Here is a 17,513-nt window from a genome sequence, read left to right on the forward strand (position 1 = left end):
CCAGGAGATTGAGACCAGCCTGGGCAACATAAGAAGATCCCTGTCTCTACATGAAATCAAAAAAATAGCCAGGTGTGGTGGCATGTGCCTGTCATCCCAGATACTTGGGAGGCTGAGGTGGGAAGATCACTGCAGTAAGCTGTGGTTGTGCCACACCATCCTCAGTGTGTGTAATCTATCCTTAGTGACAGATGAAGACCCTGTCTCAAAAAGACAAGACAAGAGCACACACAATAAGGATATTCTTTTAAATATAAACACATAGATTCCTATAAAAAATAGTGGTCTACTCCAGCTATTTCCAGCTCATGACATTGACCTGGGCTCTTGTAAGCAACCCTGTTCTTACCTAGATTGGAGGATGCTCGCCCTTCTGCAGCCCGGTCCTTGAGATCCTCAGCAATACCCAGCTGCTGCTCATGGTACTGTTTAGCCCTCTCCAAATCCTGCATGCACCTGGCAGCATGGCCTAGTCCAGCATAGGCTCGCATCTCAATGGCCTTTTCCATCAACTCCTGTGCCAGCTCCAGGACATAGTTGTGGTAAGACATGGCCTTGTCAAAGTTCCTCCGGTAGTGATAGGCACTGCCCAGGTTGCTGTAAGCCCGGGCCTCTTCTCGCTTGTTCCCCAGGTCCTTGGCTATCTTCAGATGCTGCTCATGGCACTGCACAGCATTCTCAAAGTCACCCATGGCAATATACACAGCTCCCATGTTGCCAAGTTCTCGGGCTTCAGAAAGTTCATCTTTGGATTGCTTGGCAAGAAGAACACACTGTTTGTGACTGGCCAGTGCATTGGGGTAGTCTCCAATGGCTGTGTACACATGGCCCAGACTGCTCAAGGCTGATGAAGCTGCCTGGAGAGAAAAGGATAATGTGGAGGAATGAAAACACATCAGAATGGTTTTGGTATGTTTTGGCAAATAAAATTTTTCAGGTTGCTTGTAACTATCCAATCCAATTCCTAATGGTACTTCTGTCAGTTTTCCACACCTATACAGAATTGATAAAGAACACATCCAAACAGCAAGTTTCTAATAAGACAATGGTGCTTTAATCAGTAACTTTCTATACCTAATCTCATAGAAACAAGTTGCATTACACATAACCTTCATTTTAAACACTTGACATTTATAATATTAATTATGATATTACATCTCTGTTAATACTTAACCTCTGTGGTATGAGAAAATGTTTAAGAAAATTGAAATTAATTACTACATATAACAGATTATAGGAAAGTCATAGGAGAAATCCATGCTTGGCTTTTTACACCCCTGGGTATTTCTCTATTCTTGTCTTCTTCCACAGTAAACGGATATATTAATGGTAAGAGAGATGTTTACCATGATGACTAATGATTCTGTGACCCAAAGTTCACTGGAGAGGGTCCTGCTCTCTTTTCTTTGTTCCTTCAAGGTAACTTCACCACTGTTGGTTACTGTGGAGGGCTTATATTTAAATGAGTCTCAGAGATTAAAAAAAAAAACAGGTGAGTTACAATATACTGTACCTCTGAGTGGGATGGTCTCCATTAAGCCTCACCCCCACTTCTCAGGCTCACACTAGCTTTTCAAGCATCTCTTTTCTTGCCTAGAAGTGCTTCTAACTCCAGCCTCTCTGTGCAGAGAGATGACATCTTCCTAGTTCTCCTCTCACATTGCTTGCCACTCATTCATTTTTGGTAGTTTTTTTTTTTTTTTTGGTCCAAGAAAAAGTACACAAACCCTTTTTGTCTTAAAGGTTTTAATGAAACTAACCCTATGCTGGTATAGTAAACCACAAAGGGACAACAAAAGCAGGGGAGATGTTACATGGTTTCTAAAATCTTAACAAATACTTGCAGTCTTAGATTCTAGTCTTTGGTTTCTAATTTCTTTGTAGATATAAAAGGGAAGTTATACTGGGATTTTTCTGTCCTTCTTTTTATCCTACAAGTTGGAAGCTTGCCTACCCTTTCTTTCCTTTATCACCTGCCTATGGCTAGAGCCATGTGGCTGCCTTTCTTCATGATGCTCCCTCTTAGTAACATGAGCATGCGATCCTGCCAGAACAAAGGGTGTACTCTGTTACACATAGGCAAGTAATTTTCCTAAGGGCCTCCCAGCTAGGAAATAACAATGAGGGGACACGGCCCCTCCTGGAGTAAGGGCATTTCTTTATGAGACCTGTTCTATGTCTGTGCACTTCAGAACACTTTTATTAATATTTTACAGATATGAGTGATTTTCTACCCTATTTTCTTTGTCTGTAAAATAGCAGCTCTTGATCAAAATAACTGAGGAAACTTTTTTTATGGTGCTCGCAAATAGTGTATTTGCAAAAAAAAAAAAAAAAACAAGTCCATATTGTTTTAAGTTGCTTTTATCATTTCACAGATGTTCTAACAAAAAGATTTAGAAAACAGAGAGAAAATAAATAATTCGAAATTTGTTTTTCTGGTTTTTTTTCTGAGTGGTGGAGGCAGAAACAATTCCACGCAAGTCACAATGCTGCAGCAATGTGCTTCCGGCAGAAGCAGCAATGAAGTCACCAAAAGCATGTCACTTGGACATGTGTAAAGGCCTCAGGTTCCTACTTTGTGAGCCTCTTTGGGACTGAGGTTAGGACTTCGTGTCAACACATTGTACATAGGACTTTCTATTGCTCCCACCTCCACCCACCCCCCATCCCCCAAAGCTCCTTTTCTCCTTTGCTGCAGGCCCAGAGACTCGGTCTCTTTCCTCTACTTGAGTAGTTGGCCCTCCCCACCTTATTCTTTGTGGGTTCTTCTCCACCCAGGCCTGGCTAGGGAGGACACAACCCACTCCCGTCCAGAACTCTTTGTTACCCTCAAAGCAAAACATACAGGCTCTTTGACTATGGAGCTAGTGTAGTTTAGAATCAGATACACCTTGTTCAGAACTGCACTGCCCTTTACTAGCTCTGAGAGCTTTAGCAACTTAACTTCTCTGATCCTTGCTTTTCCAGACATTTTTAGGCCCAAGCAGCAAGCCAGAAACAGAGTATTTTCAAACCTAGCTATGAGCCCCTGTCAAATATGTAAACCATAAATAATTCACTAGATAATTCCAAATAGTAGATCTGGTTGAGGCAATGAGCCTTTGAACACTGCATGGGATGGATTTATAAGTCTCGGGGCAGGCACAACACCCCAGGCATCGCTGTTCTCAGGAACTTCTGGTTTATGGCAACTCCAAATGATAGCCCTGGGATCTTCTGCTTCTGGTTCTTCATTTCTCTAAATGCCAGGGAGACATAGGAGCTGCTTACTAAAGCTCTCTGAACATAAGGAAAGGAATATTTAGGAATTTCCCCTCCGGGGTGTGGGAGAAAAAGGGAAAGAATATTACATTGGCTTTTTCCTGGCATCCTCCAGTTACCAGGCAGTGCTGTGAGACTAGGACTCTTCATGACGGGTGTCCTGGAAGTCAGTATCTCTAGAAAGAATGTAATGTATAAAGCACATATCATAGCCTCTGAAATTAGAGAGGCAGGTTGGTATAATACAATAATGGAATAGGATTTAGTATCAGAGGCCCTGGCTATGTAACACTAATAGGTCGTTCACTTCTTCACTCCTGTTTTCTTTATATGTAAAATGTTGCTAAGACAATACTGTACATACTTCAGAGGGCTGGGATGGCATCAGATGAAGCAGGGCATGTGAGTGCCTTCAGTAAACTATAAAGTGCTCTGTGAATGCATCAGTAAGGTGTGGATGTTTTACGACTGCAAGCTGCCTTTTCTGTTACCAAGCAAAAGCTAGTAATGGCAACTGAAAACATCAATCATTATGACCAAACATCTATATTCCTATCAGTTGCTACAGGAAATAAAGTCCAGTGTTTTACAGCCCCTGGGCAAATAACATGTGATGATATTTATCAGCTAAGTGAATTACAAATTAATCACTTGTCTTTGTTCCTGTTCCTGTAGAATAAGCTTAGATCTGAAACATGGTTTCAGGCTGTTAACAAGAATCTGAAGACCCACTATCTATGGGGAATCATAGGCCCCACCTCAAGCAGATGCTGCATTTGCCACTGAGGTTCATGCTGCCTTTGTATATTAATCTCTTTGAGATTTCTGTGCTAGAATAGCAGCAGCTGCTTCCCACAGTGGAAACATTCTGGAACATCTGTATTTGAATACTAAAATGCATACAAACAGTTATGCTAACAAACTATCTGGTTGGAATAAGACAACACTTTTCTCTTTCTACAAGATATAAATTACTCATGTTCTTGCCAAAGTATAATTTCCAGCTGCAGATTTAGGCACATAGGAGTCAGTCACCTCTTGCTCTGTGACCTGAATATTTGCAGAAGAATTGCATCTGACAAGTTAGTTTCATGGGACATAAAGCTAGAGTAAGAAATTTGTTCCCATTTCTTCAAACCACCTTTAAAGGTTTTTAGTTTGAGAAATAAAGTTTAAACTACCCAAACTATAACCACATCGATGACACTACCATTAAATATTATGCTGAAGATTTAAACATGTTTTCCTTCCATCTAGCAAGTTTTTCCCTTACCATATGTATTTTTCATAAGGGTTATATCTTGTGGGAGGATTACATGCCCATACTGTCATACAGAGAATATTCAATATAATTGCTGATTGATTCACTGCATGTCACTGGAAAAATGGGAAACGTACCTGAAGCTAGTACCAGAAATATTATATTTCTTTTTTACTGCCCAAGTCCATGTGCTCCATGTACTATCTGCCAGTTCAGTGCCCATAAACCCAAAGTCTAGATTAACTACCTACAACCCAATAGGCAGAGATACATAGAAGAATAAAGATATACTCTGGAATTAGGCATGCACAAATTCTGATAACACACATTTGTAACATACTTGAGACTTAGTTTACTCATCTGTAAAATGGAAATACTGATATCTCACAGATCCTTTACAAGTACTAAATAACACAGTATTTATAATGACCTTAATTCAGAACCCAGCAATAAGATGCTCAAATCATGCCACTGTACTCCCAGTCTGGAAGACAGAGCAAAATCCCATCTCTTAAGGGAAAGAAAAGAAAGAAATCCACTCTTTACTTAGGGACATTTTAGAATCCAACACATATCTAATACATAATCCAACACATATACAATTAGGTGTATATCCAACACATAATCTTGGTAAATGCACTATACTTCCAGCAGTAAAAGTTTAGGTAGGCATTGGAGTGTTTGGGGTCTGTTGGTTGGTTCCTTTGTTCATTCATTTTTGCATTCAAGAAAATTATCTAGGTCTAGAAATAAATTGATGTACCTATAGCCAACTGATTTTTGGCAAAGTTGCCAAGAACATACATTGGAGAAAAAGGTAGTAGTCTCTTAAAAAAAAAGTGCTGGGAAGTTTGAATATTTACATGTGGAAAGATGAGACTAGACTCCTTCTCTCACCATATACAAAAATCGAACAGATTTAATACATTCAAAAACAGATAAAAGGAGTTGCTGGCAAGATGGCTGAATAGGAACAGCTCCGAGTCTGCAGCTCCTAGCGAGATCAATGCAGAAGGCGAGTGATTTCTGCATTTCCAACTGAGGTACCCAGCTCATCTCACTGGGAGTGGTTAGACAGTGGGTGCAGCCCATGGAGGGTGACCAGAAGCAGGGTGGGGCATCGCCTCACCCAGGAAGTGCAAGGGGTCAGGGAACTGCCTCCCCTAGCCAAGGGAAGTCATGAGGGACTATGCTGTGAGGAAAGGTGCACTCTGGCCCGGACACTACACTTTTCCCACGGTCTTTGCAACCCACAGACCAGGAGATTCCCCTGATTGCCTACGTCACCAGGGCCCAGAGTTTCAAGCACAAAACTAAGTGGCTGTTTGGGCAGACACTGAGGTAGCTGCAGGAGTATTTTTTTTTATACCCCAATGGTGCCTGGAGCACCAATGAGACAGAACTGTTTACTCCCCAGAAAGGGGGCTGAAGCCAGGAAGCCAAGTGGTCTAGTTCAGCAGATCCCATACCTACGGAGCCCAGCAAGCTAAGATCCACTGGCTTGAAATTGTTGCTGCCAGCACAGCAGTCTGAAGTCAACCTGGGACAGTCGAGCTTGGTGGGGGTAGGGGCATCCACATCCACCATTATCAAGGCTTAAGTAGGTTAGGCGGTTTTCCCCTCACAGTGTAAACAAAGTTGCTGGGGAGTTTGAACTGTGAAGAGCCCACCACAGTTCTGCAGTCGCTGTAGCCAGACTGCCTGCCTACATTCCTCCTCCCTGGGCATGGCATCTCTGAAAGGAAGGCAGCAGCCCCAGTAAGGAGCTTATAGATCAAACTCCCATTCCCTGAGACAGAGCACCTGGGGGAAGGAGCAGCTGTGGGTGCAGCTTCAGCAGACTTAAATGTTTCTGCCTGCCAGCTCTGAAGAGAGCAGCGGATCTCCTAGCACAGCTCTTGAGCTCTGCTAAGGGAGAGACTGCCACCTCAAGTGGGTCTCTGATGTCAGTGCCTCCTGACTGGGACTCATCTCCCAGTAGGAGTTGACAGACACCTCATACAGGAGAGCTCTGGCTGGCATGTGGCAGGTGCCCCTCTGGGACAAAAATTCCAGAGGAAGAAACAGGCAGCAATCTTTGCTCTTCTGCAGCCTCTGCTGGTGATACAGGCAAACAAGGTCTGGACTGGATCTTCAGCAAACTCCAGCAGACCTGAAGCAGAGGGCCTGACTGTTTGAAGAGAAACTAATAAACAGAAAGGAAAAATATCAACATCAACAAAAAGGACGTCCACACAGAAACTTCATCCAAAGTTCACTAACATCAAAGACCAAAGAAAGGTAGATACATCTACAAAGACGAGGAAAAACCAGCACAAAACGGCTAAAATTCCAAAACCCAGAATGCCTCTTCTCCTCCAAAGGAACACAACTCCTCACCAGCAAGGGAACAAAACCAGACAAAGAATGAGTCTAATGAACTGACAGAAGTAGTCTTCAGAAGGTGGGTAATAACAAACTCCTCTGAGCTAAAGGAGCATGTTCTAACCCAATGCAAGGAAGCTAAAAACCTTGAAAAAAGAGGACTCAAGATGGCGCTGTGAGAACAACCCAGGATTAGAGCTCTTCTCGTTGAATCCGCAAACGGTGAGTCAGAGCGGCATTTCCAGACTGATCTTTGTTGCCCACAGAATGGGGAAACTCCCAAGTATAAAAAAGACACGGGACGCCAGGCAGTAGGTCTGCCTGGCGAAGCCGGCAGCCGGGGTGGCGGTGGCCGGCCCTACCCAGCAATCCCCACAGGGCGCGCTTGTCCGGGTGCCCTGTTGAACCGGCAACCTGAGACTTGAGAGGGCTGGACTTGAGACTGAACGAGACTTGGACAGTAGGTCAGCCCAGGGGATTGCAGGGATTGGGATACCCAGTGGGACGAACAAAACCGCGATTTCAAACTATCCCGAGCAGACGGTCCGAGACGCTCTTTGGGGGAGGGGCGTCCACCACTACCAAGGCAACCCGCCCCAACTGAGATACACGCCCACTGCTGACGCAGCCAGCTGTTGCCGAGGCAACCCGTCCCTACTGAGATACATGCCCACTGCTGACACAGCCTACCATTGCTGAGGCAACACGCTACAACGAAGAGACTCCGCCGCAGGGCGTGGCGGAGACCACAGCAGAGCCGGCAGGAACAGCGCGAATCACACAACAGCAGGGCGGAGCCTCGGCAGCCAAACAGTGGCTAGTCTGCCTTCTAGCTGGGCAGGACACCTGATCGGATATCCAAAAATAAAGCCCAAACCCCTCAACACAGAGGATTTGAGGGAAAAAAAAAAGGGTTTTTTAATGAGCTCTGTTGCAGCAGAATAAAACATAGCAGCCTAACAGTCCTGAATGAACAACAGAGTGCACAGCTCAGCAATTAAACCCCTATAAAGTACAAACTGTCTCCTCAAGCAGCTCCCTGACCCCTCTATATCCAAAAGACTGGCATTAGGCAGGCATCATCCTGGGACAAAGAGAGCAGAAAAAGAAACTGGTAGCATCCCTCGCTGTGCCACAGCTACTAGAGGTGCACCCCACACAAGCAGGGTCTGGAGCGGACCTCAGCAGTCGTACAGCGAAGGGGCTAGACTGGTAGAAGGAAAACCAAGCAACAGAAATACTTCATCATCAACATTCTGGGTGTCCACTCAGAGACCCAAACGAAAAGTCAGCAACTACGCAGACGACCAGCGGACAAATCCACAAAGATGGGAAGAAACCAGCGCAAAAAGGAGGAAAACACCCGAAACCAGAACACCTCGCCTCCTAGAAAGGACCAAAACTCCTCACCAGCAAGGGAGCAAAGCTGGACGGAGAATGACTGTGACGAAATGACGGAATTAGACTTCAGAAGATGGATAATGAGAAACTTTTGTGAGCTAAAAGATCATGTATTAAATCAATGCAAAGAAACTAAGAACCTTGAAAAAAGATTTGAAAAAAGATTCGAGGAAATGATAACAAGAATGGATACCTTAGAGAGGAATATGAATGAATTAAAGGAGCTGAAAAACACAATACGAGAACTTCGCGAAGCAAACACAAATTTCAATAGCCGAATTGACCAAGCAGAAGAAAGAATATCTGAGGTCGAAGACCAACTCAATGAAATACAACGAGAAACCAAGCTCAGAGAAAAAAGCGCAAAAAGGAATGAACAAAGTCTCCAAGAAATGTGGGACTATGTGAAAAGACCTAACCTATGTTTGATAGGTGTACCAGAAGGGGACGAAGAGAATGAATCCAAGCTGGAAAATACTCTTCAGGACATCATCCAGGAAAATTTCCCCCACCTAGCAAGACAGGCCAACACTCAATTGCAGGAAATACAGAGAACACCACAAAGATATTCCGCAAGAAGAGCAACCCCAAGGCACATAATCGTCAGATTCAACAGAGTTGAAATAAAGGAGAGAATACTAAGGGCAGCCAGAGAGAAAGGTCGGGTCACCCACAAAGGGAAGCCCATCAGACTCACAGCAGATCTCTCGGCAGAAACACTACAAGCCAGAAGAGAGTGGGGGCCAATATTCAACATTCTTAAAGAAAAGAACTTTCAACCCAGAATTTCATATCCAGCCAAACTGAGCTTCAGAAGTGAAGGAAGAATAAAATCCTTTGCGAACAAGCAAGTACTCAGAGATTTTGTCACCACCAGGCCTGCTTTACAAGAGCTCCTAAAAGAGGCACTACACATAGAAAGGATCAATCAGTACCAGCCATTCCAAAATCACACTGAATGCGAAAGAGCTTCAACATAATGAAGAATCTACAACAACTAACAGGCAAAACAGCCACTTAGAATCAAAATGGCAGTATCAAATTCACACATAACAATATTAACCCTAAATGTAAATGGACTAAATGCACCAATCAAAAGACACAGACTGGCAAATTGGATAAAAATCCAAAACCCATCAGTGTGCTGTATCCAGGAAACCCATCTCACATGCAAGGATACACAAAGGCTCAAAATAAAGGGATGGAGGAAGATTTACCAAGCTAATGGAAAGCAAAAAAAAGCAGGAGTTGCAATTCTCATCTCTGATAAAATAGACTTTAAAGCAACAAAGATCAAAAGAGACAAAGAAGGTCATTACATAATGGTAAAAGGATCGATACAACAAGAAGAGCTAACGATCCTAAACATATATGGACCCAACACAGGAGCACCCAGATACATAAGGCAAGTTCTTAATAACTTACAAAAGGACTTAGACTCCCACACAATAATAGTGGGAGACTTTAACACTCCACTGTCAATACTAGACAGATCAACCAGACAGAAAATCAACAAGGATATCCAGGGCTTGAACTCAGACCTGGAGCAAGCAAACCTGGTGGACATTTACAGAATTCTCCACCCCAAATCCACAGAATACACATTCTTCTCAGCACCACATCACACCTACTCTAAAATTGACCACATAATTGGAAGTAAAGCACTGCTCAACAAATGCAAAACAACTGAAATCATAACAAACAGCCTCTCAGGCCATAGTGCAATCAAGTTAGAACTCAGAATTCAGAAACCAACCCAGAACCGCACAGCTTCATGGAAACTGAACAACTGGCTCTTGAATGTTGACTGGGTAAACAACGAAATGAAGGCAGAAATAAAGAAGTTCTTCGAAACCAATGAGAACGAAGACACAACGTGCCAGAACCTCTGGGACACATTTAAAGCAGTCTCTAGAGGAAAGTATATAGCAATAAGTGCCCATATGAGGAGAATGGAGAGATCCAAAATTGACACCCTATCGTCAAAATTGAAAGAGCTAGAGGAGCAAGATCAAAAAAACTCAAACCCAGCAGAAGACAAGAAATTACTAAGATCAGAGCTGAGCTGAAGGAGATTGAGACATGAAAAACCCTTCAAAAAATCAATAAATCCAAGAGCTGGTTTTTTGAAAAGATCAACAAAATAGACAGACCACTAGCCAGATTGATTAAAAATAAAAGAGAGAACAACCAAATAGATGCAATAAAAAATGATAAAGGGGAAATCACCACAGATTCCACAGAAATTCAAACCATCATCAGAGAATATTACAAACAACTATATGCACATAAACTAGTAAACCTGGAAGAAATGGATAAATTCCTGGACTCCTGTGTCCTCCCAAGCCTAAACCAGGAGGAAGCTGAAACTATGAATAGACCAATAACAAGGTCTGAAGTCGAGGCAGCAATTAAGAGCCTACCACACAAAAAAAGCCCAGGTCCAGACGGGTTCACAGCCGAATTCTACCAGACACACAAGGAGGAGCTGGTACCATTCCTTCTAAAACTATTTCAAACAATCCAAAAAGAGGGAATCCTTCCCAAATCATTTTATGAGACCAACATCATCCTGATACCAAAACCCGGCAGAGACCCAACGAGAAAAGAAAACTTCAGGCCAATATCCATGATGAACATAGATGCAAAAATCTTCAATAAAATATTGGCAAGCCGATTGCAACAGCAAATCAAAAAACTTATTCATCATGATCAAGTAGGATTCATCCCGGGGATGCAAGGCTGGTTCAACATACGCAAGTCTATAAACGTAATTCACCACATAAACGGAACCAAAAACAAAAACCACATGATTATCTCAATTGACGCAGAGAAGGCTTTTGACAAAATTCAACAGCCCTTTATGCTAAAAACCCTCAATAAACTCGGTATCGATGGAACGTATCTCAAAGTAATAAAAGCTATCTATGACAAACCAACAGCCAATATCATACTGAATGGGCAAAAACTGGAAGCATTCCCTTTGAAATCTGGCACTAGACAAGGATGCCCTCTCTCACCACTCCTATTCAATATAGTACTGGAAGTTCTAGCCAGAGCAATCAGGCAAGAAAAAGAAATAAAGGGTATTCAAATAGGAAAGGTGGAAGCCAAATTGTCTCTATTTGCAGACGACATGATAGTATACCTAGAAGACCCCATTGCCTCAGCCCAAAAACTCCTGAAACTGATAAACAACTTCAGCAAAGTCTCAGGATATAAAATCAATGTGCAAAAATCACAAGCATTCGTCTACACCAATAACAGACTTAAAGAAAGCCAAATCAAGAGCGAACTGCCATTCGCAATTGCTACAAAAAGAATAAAATACCTTGAAATACAACTCACAAGGAACGTAAGGGACCTCTTCAAGGAGAACTACAAACCACTGCTCAACGAAATCAGAGAGGACACAAACAGATGGAGAAACATTCCATGTTCATGGTTAGGAAGAATTAATATCGTGAAAATGGCTATACTGCCCAAAGTAATTTACAGAATCAACGCTATCCCCATCAAGCTACCATTGACTTTCTTCACAGAACTGGAAAAAACCACCATGAACTTCATATGGAACAAAAAGAGAGCCCGCATAGCCAAGTCAATTCTAAGCAAAAAGAACACAGCGGGGGGCATCACACTACCAGATTTCAAACTATACTACAAGGCTACAGTAATCAAAACAGCATGGTACTGGTACCAAAACAGAGATATAGACCAATGGAACAAAACAGAGGCACCGGAGGCAACACAACATACATACAACTATACAATCTTTGATAAACCTGACAAAAACAAGCAATGGGGCAAGGATTCCATGTTTAACAAATGGTGTTGGGAAAACTGGCTAGCCATGTGCAGAAAGCAGAAACTGGACCCCTTCCTGACACCTTACACTAAAATTAACTCCAGATGGATTAAAGACTTAAACATAAGACCTGGAACCATAAAAACCCTAGAAGGAAATCTAGGCAAAACTATCCAGGACATAGGAGTAGGCAAGGACTTCATGAACAAAACACCAAAAGCATTGGCAACAAAAGCCAAAATAGACCAATGGGACCTAATGAAACTCCACAGCTTCTGCACGGCAAAAGAAACAGTCACTAGAGTGGATCGGCAACCAACAGAATGGGAAAAAATTTTCGCAGTCTACCCATCTGACAAAGGGCTGATATCCAGAATTTACAAAGAACTCAAGCAGATTTACAGGAAAAAAACAAACAAGCCCATTCAAAAGTGGGCAAAGGATATGAACAGATACTTTACGAAAGAAGACATATATGAGGGCAACAATCATATGAAAAAATGCTCATCGTCACTGGTCATCAGAGAGATGCAAATCAAAACCACATTGAGATACCATCTCACGCCAGTTAGAATGGCGATCATTAAAAAATCTGGAGACAACAGATGCTGGAGAGGATGTGGAGAAAAAGGAACACTTTTACACTGTTGGTGGGAGTGTAAATTAGTTCAACCATTGTGGAAGACAGTGTGGCAATTCCTGAAGGCCTTAGAAATAGAAATTCCATTTGACCCAGCAATCCCATTACTGGGTATATATCCAAAGGACTATAAATCGTTCTACTATAAGGACACATGAACACGAATGTTCATTGCAGCACTGTTTACAATAGCAAAGACCTGGAATCAACCCAAATGCCCATTGATAATAGACTGCATTGGAAAAATGTGGCACATATACACCATGGAATATTATGCAGCAATCAGAAATGATGAGTTTGTGTCGTTTGTAGGGACATGGATGAATCTGGAGAACATCATCCTCAGCAAACTGACACAAGAACAGAAAATGAAACACCGCATATTCTCACTCATAGGTGGGTGATGAAAAATGAGAACACATGGACACAGAAAGGGGAGTACTAAACACTGGGGTCTATTGGGGGGAAAAGGGGAGGGCCGGTGGGAGGGGGAGGTGGGGAGGGATAGCCTGGGGAGAAATGCCAAATGTGGGTGAAGGGGAGAAGAAAAGCAAAGCACACTGCCATGTGTGTACCTATGCAACTGTCTTGCATGCTCTGCTCATGTACCCCAAAACCTATAATCCAATAAAAAATTAAAAAAAAAAAAAAAAAAAAAACCTTGAAAAAAGGTTACAGGAATTATTAACTAGAATAACCAGTTTAGAAAAGAACATAAATGACCTGATGGAGTTGAAAAACACAGCACGAGAACTTCATGAAGCATAAACAAGTATCAATAGCTGGATCAACCAAGCAGAAGAAAAAATATCAGAGACTGAAGATCAGCTTAATGAAATAAAGCATGAAGACAAGATTAGATAAAGAAGAAAAAAAGAAATGAAAACAACCTCCAAGAAATATGGGACTGTATGAAAAGACCAAACCAAACATTTGCCTGGTGTACCTGAAAGTGACAAGGAGAATGGAACCAAGTTGAAAAACACACTTCAGGATACTATCCAGGAGAGTTTCCTCAATCTGGCAAGACAGGTCAACATTCTAATTCAGGAAATACAAGAGAACACCACTAAGATATGCCTCAAGAAGAGCAACCCAAGACACATAATTGTCAGATTCACCAAGTTGAAATGAAAGAAAAAATGTTAAGGATAGCCAGAGAGAAAGGTTGGATTATCTACAAAGGGAAGCCCACCAGACTAACAGCAGATCTCTCTGCAGAAATCCTATAACCCAGAAGAGAGTGGGGGCCAACATTCAACATTCTTAAAGAATTTTCAAACTTGAATTTTATATCCAGCCAAACTAAGCTTCATGAGCAAAGGAAAAACAAAATCCTTTACAGTCAAGCAAATACTGAGAGATTCTGTGACAACCAGGCTTGCCTGAGAAGAACTCTTGAAGCAAGAACTAAACATAGGAAGGAAAAACCGGTACCAGCCACTGCAAAAACATACCAAATTGTAAAGACCATCAATATTAAGAAGAAACTGCATCAACTAATGGGCAAAATAACCAGCTGGCATCATGATGACAGGATCAAATTCACACATAACAATATTAACCTTAAATGTAAATGGGCTAAATGTCCCAATTAAAAGACACAGACTGGCAAATTAAAGGGTCAAAACCCATTGAGATGAAAAGGCTGTGTGAAAGGCTTATTGAGGAAAATTTCCTGAATACCTAATTTCCTAAGTGCCTAAATTAACTGCCTCAACTGCCTTATTTGTTCTTTTCTGCTTCTGCTCACCTGCTTCCTGTTTACTAGCCAAAAAGCCCCCTGTAAAACTGCCATGTTGCCTAAAACCTTGAGTTAACGGTCCTTTGCCCCTAACCTATAAAAGCTGTGTACTGACTTAGGCCAGGGTCCAGACTTTTGGGTAGGAACCCACCTGGACCCACCGGTGTAATAAACTGCAACCCTCTGAGTGCTGTTTGGGTTTCTTGTCAGGTGAAATTCCCCATAACATATGGTTCCCTGATCAGGAAACCCAACCGTGCTGGCCCCTTGAGCCACTGACTTGGGGTCGGAAAGGGCAGACAGCGCATCTGTCGGCAGGGGACCCTGCTGTGCACTTCAACAGGACCTCCATCCCTGGCAGGGGAACTGCTGCTGCTCCAGTGCTGCTGCCCACCAGACTCACAGAAGGGGACGGACTGAACAAGGGAAGACCTCAGACAAGGTAAGGTCCCAGGACCTGACCCTAGGCAGGCCTGTCTACAAATGGAAGGAGAGCCTGATCACCTCCCTTGGTCCCCGTTTGGAGACTGCAGGTAGATTTCCGGGGTTGGGGTGGGAATATTGTAACCTCTGTGTGTATGAGTGAGTGAATGCAGAGCTCAAGGGCTTGCCCTTGAAACTCCAGTCTGTGGCTCCACAGTCCGAGTGGGCTTAACCACTGGTTCCATGACGACCTCAAAAGGCTTAGGACAGTATCAGGCTGAGCTCGATCCGAGTCAGGAGATTGTACTGACCTGCCAATGCTAAGAGGCACCTAAAGTTCCTGCAAGGGACATGGCCAGGTGGGCACCTGAGTGGTCCTTAAGGGGGTACCCCCTCCCTTTGTCTGTCTCATGCCACCAGCCAGAAGGGGGCACACATCATGGGAAAGAGGCAGTCCAAACCCATGGTCCTAGACTGTATGGTCAAGAATTTTAGGAAGGGCTTCTCCGGAGATTGTGGGGTCAAAATTACCCTGGTAAGACTAAAAACTTTCTGTGAGGTGGAATGGCCAACATTTAGTGTTGGCTGGCCATCTCAAAGAACCTTAGATATCCCCACCATTCAGGCTGTTTGGCAAGCCATGATTAGCAGTTCCCGACATCCTAGTCTCTGACAAAACAGAGTTTAAACCAACAAAGATACAAAATAGAAGGGTGGGGAGGGGCATTACATAATGGTAAAGTGATCAACGCAACAAGAAGAGCTAACTATCCTAAATATATATGTGCCCAAAACAGGAGCATCCAGATTCTGAAAGCCAGTTTTTAGAGACCTAAAAGGAGACTTAGACTCTCACACAGTAATAGTGGGTGACTTTAACACCCTACTGTCAATGTTAGATCAAGAAGATAGAAAATCAACAAGAATATTCAGCTGAGAGTAAAATCAAGTTGGAACTCAGCTCTGAACCAAGCAGACCTAAGAGACATCTACAGAACTCTCTACCCCAAATCAACAAAATATAAGTTCTTCTCAGCACCACATCACACTTATTCTAAAATCGACCAGATAATTCAAAGTAAAACACTCCTCAGAAAATGCAAAAGAATGGAAATCATAGCCAACAGTCTCTCAGACCACCATGCAACCAAATTAGAACTCAGGATTAAGAAACTCACTCAAAACTGCACAACTACATGAAAACTTAACAATCTGCTCCTGAATAACAAAATTAAGGCAAAAATAAATAAGTTCTTTGAAACCAATTAGAACAAAGACACAAGGTATCAGAATCTCTGAGACACAGCCAAAGCAGTGTTTAGACAAAAATTTTATAGCATTAAATGCCCATAGGAGAAAGCAAGAAAGATCTAAAATCGACACCCTAACATCATAATTAAAAGAACTAGAGAAGCAAGAGCAAGTAAATTCAAAAGCTAGCAGAAGACAAGAAATAACTAAGATCATAGCAGAACTGAAGGAGATAGAGACACGAAAGACCCTTCAAAAAAATCCATGAATCCAGGAGCTGGTTTTTTGAAAAGATCAACAAAATAGACCATTAGCCAGACTAATTAAGAAGAAAAAAAAAGAAGAATCAAATAGACACAATAAAAAATGATAAAGGGTATATTACAACTGATCCTGAGAAATACAAACTACCATCAGAGAATACTATAAAGATCTCTGCACAAATAGACTAAAAAATCTAGAAGAAATGAATAAATTCCTAGATACATATACCCTCCCAAGACTAAATCAGGAAGAAGTCAAATCCCTGAATAGACCAATAACAAGTTCTGAAATTGAGGCAATAATTAATAGCCTACCAATCAAGAAAACCCCAGGACCAGATGGATTTACAGCCAAATTCTACCAGAGGTACAAAGAGGAGCTTGTACCATTCCTTTGGAAACTATTCCAAACAATAAAAAGAGAGAAAATCCTCCCTAACTCATTTTATGAGGCCAGCATCATCCTAATACCAAAGCCTGGCAGAGACACAACAAAAAAAGAAAATTTCAGGCCAATATCCCTGATAAACATCAATGTGAAAATCCTCAATAAAATACTGGCAAACCAAATCCAGCAGCACATCAAAAAGCTTATCCACCACAATCAAGTTGGCTTCATCTCTGGGATTCAAGGCTGGTTCAACATATGCAAATCAATAAACATAATCTATCACATAAACAGAACCAATGACAAAAACCACATGATTATCTCAATAAATCAGAAAAGGCCTTCAATAAAATCCAACATGCCTTCATGCTACAAACTCTAAACAAACTAGGTATCGATGGAACATATCTCAAAATAATAAGAGCTATTTATGACAAACCTACAGTCAATATCATACTGAATGGGCAAAAACTAAAGGATTCCCTTTGAAAACTTGCAGAAGACAAGGATGCCCTCTCTCACCACGCCTGTTCAACATAGTATTGGAAGTTCTGGCCAGGGCAATTAGAGAACAGAAAGAAATAAAGGACATTCAAATAGCAAGAGAGGAAGTCAAATTGCCTCTGTTTCAGATGACATGATTGTTTATTTAGAAAACCCCATCGTCTCAGCACCAAATCTCCTTAAGCTGATAAGCAACTTCAGC

At 42.2% G+C, this 17,513-nt stretch overlaps 1 protein-coding gene across 6 annotated transcripts in view; it reads right to left on the reverse strand.

Annotated features, from left to right (window-relative positions):
* Positions 1–17,513, reverse strand: part of TTC28 (tetratricopeptide repeat domain 28) — a 708,603-nt gene that overhangs the window by 171,858 nt on the left and 519,232 nt on the right. For all 6 annotated transcript variants that reach the window (XM_078337130.1, XM_035258707.3, XM_035258622.3 and 3 more), the window contains one exon: positions 350–857. In XM_078337130.1, the coding sequence (XP_078193256.1) occupies positions 350–857 (508 nt within the window). The remainder of the gene's footprint in view (positions 1–349; positions 858–17,513) is intronic.

This window comes from Callithrix jacchus, chromosome 1, assembly GCF_049354715.1.
Source record: "Callithrix jacchus isolate 240 chromosome 1, calJac240_pri, whole genome shotgun sequence".
Classification (NCBI taxonomy): Eukaryota; Metazoa; Chordata; class Mammalia; order Primates; family Cebidae; genus Callithrix; species Callithrix jacchus.